Source organism: Dendroctonus ponderosae, unplaced genomic scaffold (genome assembly GCF_020466585.1).
Source record: "Dendroctonus ponderosae isolate FM_Combo_2020 unplaced genomic scaffold, Dpon_F_20191213v2 Dpon_F_20191213_4, whole genome shotgun sequence".
NCBI classification, from domain to species: Eukaryota; Metazoa; Arthropoda; class Insecta; order Coleoptera; family Curculionidae; genus Dendroctonus; species Dendroctonus ponderosae.
The window spans coordinates 2,042,740-2,050,853 of NW_026018611.1; the positions used below are offsets into that span (position 1 = coordinate 2,042,740).

The following is an 8,114-nucleotide window of genomic DNA, read 5'->3' on the forward strand; positions in this document are numbered from 1 at the left end:
TATAGAATTTTTGTTAAGAGCACATTGCGAAACACTTTAATTGATCGAGAACAAAATGAAAGGGCAAAAGCCACAGAGCGGGAACATGTAAGAAATATAAAATAATAAGTGCAGTTTTTTAGATAAAGGTTTGTGTTTTATCTCACAGTCACACATCATTGCGACAACGGCAAAAATTCTGAAAATGTTAATTTAGATTTTTAGTCCGTAGTTATAAGTTATATTTTAATTTATTTATTATCCAATTAATTAGTTTTAGATTAGTTGCAAGTAACTCTTGCTGTTGATAAATTACATTAGTAAATACTTAAATATGTGAATAAACTAATAAGAGGAAATAAAGTATCGTTTTTCTTTCGTTACATATATGTATGTATATTCCCTGAACATACCATATAAATTCACTGAACATACACATGTACATTCACTGAACATACCATGTACATTCCCAGAACATACCATGAACATTAGTGTATTAACTCTGACAGATTCCTGGGACATGCATGGAATGTTCATAATGTAACTCATGTAAGTCCCAGGAATATGCATATACATCACATGAATGTTCCAGGTATATTCTGGGAATATCATTTTGCCATGTGGGTAAAACTTTTGTGGAGTAAAAATTGTCATTGTAGATGGGAACAAACCTGTAGATCGGGCAGAAATATGAATGAATTCCAGGCGCAGAACAGTTAAAAATCGATTTGATTTCGGGGTGGGGTCCTGTATTGGTTGAGTCGATTTGCCGTTTGTCGAGCGGAAAACCTATTTTCCGCTACTATAAGTACATTTCCTTTAACCGCGCAAAGCGAATATCGGTGAAAGGAATGTTTAACATTTTTGGGACGTGCGTCGAGTGGCGGAATTGCGTTTTTATCGGCAAGAATAAGTCGAGAAATGCGCTATTGTCAGGCGCGAATTTATGGCACCGCACAAAGATACTGCGAATCAATGGCATATTTTTATCGGGTGCCAGAGAAGCCCTGCATGTGATCATGACTGACTAAATCAGCTCCTGATTGGAGATTAGTCGAGTAAAAAATACCTTTCACAATCCGGCAATACATGACACACACAGTTATAGCGGAACTGAGTGCATTTACTTCGCAATAGGCCTGGGTAACACTGTGTTGAGTTGCTGCCACTCTCTGAGTTAGCGAGTTATAACGCACCGGTTAATGAAGTATAAGTCATTTACTAAAGCGGGTTAAAGTTTTACGAGACCCGAGACTTAAATTTTAACATTTAAAAACAGGTCATCAACACTTTTTCTGAGTAGGCAAAAATCGATCCCTTAATTTTTTGCATAAAATACTCAGTTTGCCAGTATTTTACAGTAAAAGTTAGGAAAATACGCGGTTTGTCGGTTTAGAGACAGTGTTGTTTAGAAATATTGACCTAAAAGTGAAGAAACCCCAGTTTCCAAGAGTTTTCGTAATAAATGAGTACAAACTTTCGCTTTTTCTGTTCGGGGAAATATTTCGGGAAAAAATCATTAAGGATTTGTTCAAAATTCGAAGCTGCAAAAGATTTTCCAAAAATTTTTGCAAAGTGGTTGAGGAGGCGAGTGTTCAGGTGCACAGAAATTCCTTAGGATTGTCAGTATTTGCAAGTAAAACTAAAAAATAATGCGTTTTTTGCGTATAAATATTTGCTTAATAAAAACATTGCTAAAACTGGAGACTTGAAATTTTAAAGAAACTTAAAAAGTTTTCGGACTGATGAGGGTGGCGAATTTTACAAATATTTTTTTGTACATTTTTGCTCTCTGGTTGTTTTTTCTTGATAATCTAAATTACTTTCGGTAAAAACTCAATAAAACTATTTCGTTTTTCTGCTAAATTCGAAGCTGAAAAGGCTTTTCTAAAGTTCTGCAGGGAACCGATGAATAAGGCGAATTTTCTAGCAAATTTTCAGAAAAGAAGAAAATCATCAGAGAATAATTGTTTTTTGCGTTTTTTATTGAAACCTTTTAGTCTTGTGATCGGTTTTTGAGAAAACGTTAATGATTTTCGGAGAAGAACGAGATAAATTTATTTTCGTTTTTGTCCCAGATGCTGAAAAAGGTTTTTGTAAAATTCCTACAAAGCCATAAATTAATCTTGTAATTTTTCGGGCAAACCACCTTCAGATCGTCAGTATTTTTAAGTGAAACTCTACAAAATAGAGCGTTTTTGAGTGGAAAGTAAAGCAAAAAATCAGTCAAAACTAAAAAACCACATTTTTTTAACAAACTCTACAGTCTCCAGATGAATGGAGTTTTGCAAATAATTTGTTAAAAACTTTTGCTTATTCTGTTCGTTTTTTGAGTGAAAATTATTTGATTTTTGCGAGTGTTCTAACGAAATTTACTTCAATATTTTTCGCGGAAAACACCTTAAGATTGCCAGTGTTTTTAAGTGCACCTCTAGAAAACTGAGCGTTTAGAAGAAAGAGTAACTTTGCTGGCTTTGCTAAAACTGGAAAGTTCTGAAATTTTTAAGAAACTGAAAATATTATTAATAAATGGCCCTTAAAATGGATCTAAAAAAAACTAACGGAACTGAGTCACTGCGCCGGTACGTTTGGTTGGCGCACCAAATCATTTGCGTAGCACTGCGTCAACTCCCAAAAATCACTGTGTTACCCAGACCGACTTTGCAATCGTGCTAAATTATTAAGGCATACAAGCACGTAAAAGAGCTCAAAAAAGTTACCCCTATTAAAGTTTCAGCGCACGTCACCCCCCCAATCCTCAAAGTATTATAACGACTTTTGCATGTAGCCTAAGAGCCTGCGAGCTGCCGATATTTAAAAATAACTGGCCTAAATTGGAATTCTGAGCCGAAGCGTTTGGAAAATCGCCCAAGAATGTTTTACTTTTAAACAGTTAAAACTCTAGTTGTTATGCGGGATGCATCGCGAAGCCATTCATTGCCGGTTTGATTGAAATCTTATTGCCTTCGGGCCCTCGCCGAGCCGAAATCCGTTAAATTGCCTCCAGACAATATCTTTTATTCGTTTAAAATAGACCAAGTCGAGATATAGTGTGATAGATGGCGACTTCTTGTTCTTATACAGGCGCTCAAGCTTAAAACATTCCGCTAAAGTGAGGATCATTGTTCCTTTTGCAGGACCATATGTGCTGGCGTGGAAGAAAGGGATAGCAGTTCTATCGGCAGGATCTGTGAAAGTTTCGCCCGATCCACGCGTCCAGCTAATCAACGGATTCAACCTGGAAATCCGCGAAGTCGGACCTCAAGACTCTGGCGATTACGTTTGCCAGATTGGTACGCTGGAACCAAGAGAGATTACGCATACTTTGGAAGTTCTCGGTAGGTTTTTCCTTGTTTCTCTGGGCCAAAGTGTGTCAGAGATAAATTTAATCAACCTTGCAACAAGAGTTTGATCGAAATTAGTTGACTAGGCGGGATAAGAGAGGACAAAGCGGCTTTGCCGGTGCCCGTTGAGGTGTGATAGTTATCGGGGCTTTCCCGATTTAAATCCGCTCTAATGTGACACACATTTCCGCATTCTTGGAGACACAAAGAGGCACCGCAGCCCGCTTAGAGCGTTACCACCGAAATAAAGAAGGCCCACTGGCTGAATTGTGACGTCACTTAGAGTAGCCCGACCAGGCATAACACGTAGCGGAGTATATGATGGATCAACTGTACGAATATCAATATTTTAGACAAAAATAATGTCTTCAGGAATTAATATGCTTTTTATTTTGTTTGATTCAAATTATTAGCCTTTCTCCTCCTAAAAAATTAACGTAGTTAACTAGTCACAAATATTTTAATTTCAGCTATGGCTTTCATGTTTCCGAAGCGTTCTAATTGTTTTAAATAGTGAAGAATACAATTGCTAATAATCTACCAACTTTATTTAGTGAGAGTATCTAACTTTCTTTTATTCCCCTTTCCAATGGTGTCATTTCTTTTGCCACAATAATTATTTAAAAGAGCATTAGTGACAGAATTTATGATAATCTTGACTTGAATGACAACGAGTTTTCTTGTAAAGTCGATCTCCTAGCTTTTTTGCACAAAAGACTCTCAGTTTGGCAGTATTCAAACAGCAAAACGTTAGGAAAAAACGCGTTTTCCGTTTGGAGACGGTTTTGTTTAGAAATATCGATCTAAACCTGAAGAAACCGGAATTACAAAAAAAACAGATTATTCAGTGACGAAGATGACGCGTTTTCCAAATAATTGATTATAAACTTTCGCTTGTTCTGCTCGGGGAAATATTGCTGGGAAAAAATCTAGAAAAAGTTATTAGGGATTTGTTCAAAGCTCGAAGCTGAAAAGTGTTAAATACAATTTGTTTTATAATTTTTCACAGAAAATACCTGAAGAATGTCAATATTTTTGAGTAAAACTGAAAAATAATCCTTTTTTGCGTAGGAAGAGAAGAATCTCTTGATATAATTAATCTTTGCTTAAACTAGAAAGACCGAAAATTTTATTAAATTATTTAAAAAAAGTATTCAGAGCGATGAAGATGGCAAATTTTGCAAATATTATTTTGTAAACTTTTGCGTTCTGGTCGGCTTTTGAAGATATTTTTAATTAGTTTTGGTAAAAAACTAAATAAAATTATCTGATTGTGTGCCAAATTCGAAGCTGAAAAGAGTTTTCTAAAGTTCTGGGCAAAGCGATGAAAGAAGAGAATTTTCTAGCAAAATAAACTTGGTCATTTTTGGCTGAAAAGACCCCATTATTGTCAGAAAAGAAGAAAATCATCGGAAAAGAAGCGTTTTTTGCGTTTTTTATTAAAGCATTTTAGTCTTGTGATCGGTTTTTGAGAAAACGTTAAAGATTTTCGGCGAAGAACGAGAGACATTTATTTTCGTTTTTGTCCCTATTCGATACTAAAAAAGTATTTGAAAAATGTAATTGTAATTTTTGGCGCAAAAGACGCAACATTTTGTCTTTGAAAATTTGTAGGAAAAAGCGATTTTACAGTTAAATTGTATCCAAATTTAAGCAGTTTGTCATGTTCCGTGTTATAAAGATCAATTAAACTGGTAAATGAAGCAAACTTTCTCTCACCTGTCTCAAAATCAGGATTAGTAAGCACTTTATCAGGCTTAGAATTTATCCAATTATTTCTAATACATTTTAGAAGATGCACTGTATTAAATAAGTAAACCAAAGGCCGGCTAGCATTTAAGCTAGCCGGCTTAGCAAAAAAGGTTCATAGCTTTACTATTTATAGCATTGTTCTCAGTGATAATACAGAAAATTTCATTCCCGAACTCTTCAAGACCAATAATTACAGATTTAATTAAACTATATAAAATTTCGTGATTAATTTTTGTTACAGGTGAGATATAAATAACTTCTTTGAAATTAGACAGAACATAGACCAGTTATCATAAAAGTAAATGCAGAATTAGCCAAAGTGTTAGAATTTATAGCTGTGCCTACGACAGTTTCACCTTTATAGTCCACATAGGGTTTAATCTGTATTTCATCCATAAGTGAAATGATATATTCTTCCCGGTCTTCTACGTATTTGAGCAAATTCTTTGCGTAGTTCAAAAAGGAATGTCTCCTCGGCAGAAAAATCTGTTACAAAAGAATCACAGACAGTTTTCAATGTGCTGGGGTGTGGTAGAATTAAAGCACTGTAATGTCTTAAATACCTGTCGCTGTGTGAACTTATTGTATTTAATATCGAACATAGAATTATAGTGTCGGGTGAATATCGATATCTTACTTTGGATTGTGTAGACATAATTAGCTGTTCAGAAACAAAAACTAACAGGTCATTATTGTCTTCACAATTCAATTTTTTTTAAATGTTACAAATGTGATTTATGCTGCTTTGGTACGTTTGGTTTTGTTTAATAGTTGACTCGTCACTTTTGTTAACTGTTATATTATTAATTTCTTCTAATAAACTAGATAAAATGTTGATGTCGTTCGAAACAAATGTAGATTTAAATTTGTCAACCTGCAAAAAAATTTCCTGTTCAAATAAGTAAGTTTCTAATTTTAAATTTGAATTTATAGTAATTGAGTATGTGATAACCGGTCCAGGAGAATTCCCAATTTTAAATGGAATTAGTTGATTTTGTTTAGTCATTGTTTTATGCCACTCATCAGGGAGGGACCAAGAGTTGAAAATATACATAAATTGTTCAAAATCTTCAAACTGACTTCTTATACGCGAGGAAACTGTTTTTACTTTCTGCGAGAGCTTTTCGTAAATGTTCCTGTTCGAGTAATTCTTTTTTTCTATCTCTACTTTGTCTACTTATTGAGTTAGATTTTGACATGTAAGCAGGACAATTGGGGAAAATGGTTGGAATCGAACCTGGTTGCAACTTTGGATTTTACCGGTTTTTTCGTTATAGGAAGTACTTATTCATATTATACTATCTTGTCGAAAATAGTGTAGACAAATTCTGCTGTTTTTCGTGGGCTGAAAATTGTCTCGAGATATTGCTCGCAGCCACTGTTGAAACTTAACACGCTCACTGTTGATTCGCCACTATAATTTCCTTTGCACTTGGGTACACAACACTTATGGGGCATTTTTACAATATTTATTTTAAAAACACTCAAAACACACTTTGGAGCTTAATTTTAGAGCCTGTCGATTACAAGCCTAATCAACCACCACCAAAATGCAAGCACGTGTTGTATAAATTAGCGTCTTCTTGACTCTGTTCGGCCCATAGTTGCGGCTCCAGAAGGTTGATGTTCCATCAGCTGGAAGTGCAGCTTGTGTTTTTTTGCAGAACCGCCCCGGATAACGTACGTGTCCTCCAACGGGCGCGTGGAGGTGAAGAAAGGATCATCGGTTCTACTGGAATGCAAAGCAGTGGGAAATCCGATCCCGCGACTGACGTGGTCCAGGAAGAACAATCTGTTGCCTGGCGGGGACCAAACGGCAATCACTTCGATCCTGTCCCTGGATCGCGTCGATCGGCACCATGCAGGCACCTACCAGTGCACAGCCAGCAATGGAATTGGGGAAGACGCTTCCAAGCAAGTCGTGCTTCACGTGCTGTGTGAGTATTCTTTTCGTGGCGCAAGTAGGGATGATTCGATGCAAGTAAATACAAGTAGGTATTCGATACTTTTGTTTCGATACTGAGTACTTTCGTAATTGAATCGTTGAAAATAAAGTACTCGTATCGAATCGAAGTATCGCATCGTCGTAAATAATCAAATTATCAAAACTGTAAACCTACTTTCACAGTCAAGACTGTTGTCAATCGTCTTAACTCGACTGAAAATAGTGAAAATTGATAAACATAATTAAACGTGAGTTATGTCACCCTTACTGAGCCAGCCTGACTTTTATACCATATATATATTGATACCATATTACGACTAGATCAATTAGATCAATATGCGTTATGACACTCTTACGTGAAGTGCCTCCTCTTAGATAGGGATTATTCGATACAAGTAAATACAAGTAGGACTTTCATTATTTTTATTTCGACACCGAGTACTTTGGTAATTGATCATTACTTTGTAATTGATTGAAACAAATACTTGGTATCGAAATAAAGTACTCGTATCGAATCGAATTATAAAAAGTGTAAACACTGCCCAAAGTCACGGAACATATAATTATGAATAAGTTCAGTTGTTGAGGCGGATTCATTGTTTTACAAACTTCTTGTTGGGTATTTCGCAAAATGAAAATTTGAAAGGCAAATTTATAACACTTTAAAAAAATTTTACATGAATTTACAGATTAGGTTAGATCAAAATTAACACCACACAATAGTAAAACACCACATTTTTACGGAGTTCCAAAAATTCATAAAGTTAATATTCCTTTACGACCAATAGTTAGTGGTATAAATTCACTTACACATCTCTTAGCCAAATCTCTTTTAAACATTTTAAATCCCCTAATAAATAACACAACTTCCTATATTAAAAATTCTGAACATTTTTTACAAAAATTATCAGACATAGACATAAATCCAAACAATATTCTAGTAAGTTGTTGTTAGTCTATTCACTAACGTTCCTGTTGATAAAACTTTAAATATCATCAAACAAAAATTACAAAATGACACCGATCTTAAAGAACGCACACAACTAAGCATTAACACCATTATTGAACTTTTAACAATATGTGTAAAGTCAACT

The 8,114-nt window shown here is 35.1% G+C and overlaps 1 protein-coding gene across 2 annotated transcripts in view; it reads left to right on the plus strand.

Moving 5' to 3' along the window:
* Positions 1-8,114, plus strand: part of LOC109542918 (limbic system-associated membrane protein) — a gene marked incomplete at its 3' end in the record, with an annotated part of 73,530 nt that overhangs the window by 57,216 nt on the left and 8,200 nt on the right. For both annotated transcript variants that reach the window (XM_048665509.1, XM_048665508.1), the window contains 2 exon segments: positions 3,117-3,317; positions 6,740-7,012. In XM_048665509.1, coding sequence (XP_048521466.1) covers positions 3,117-3,317; positions 6,740-7,012 — 474 coding nt within the window.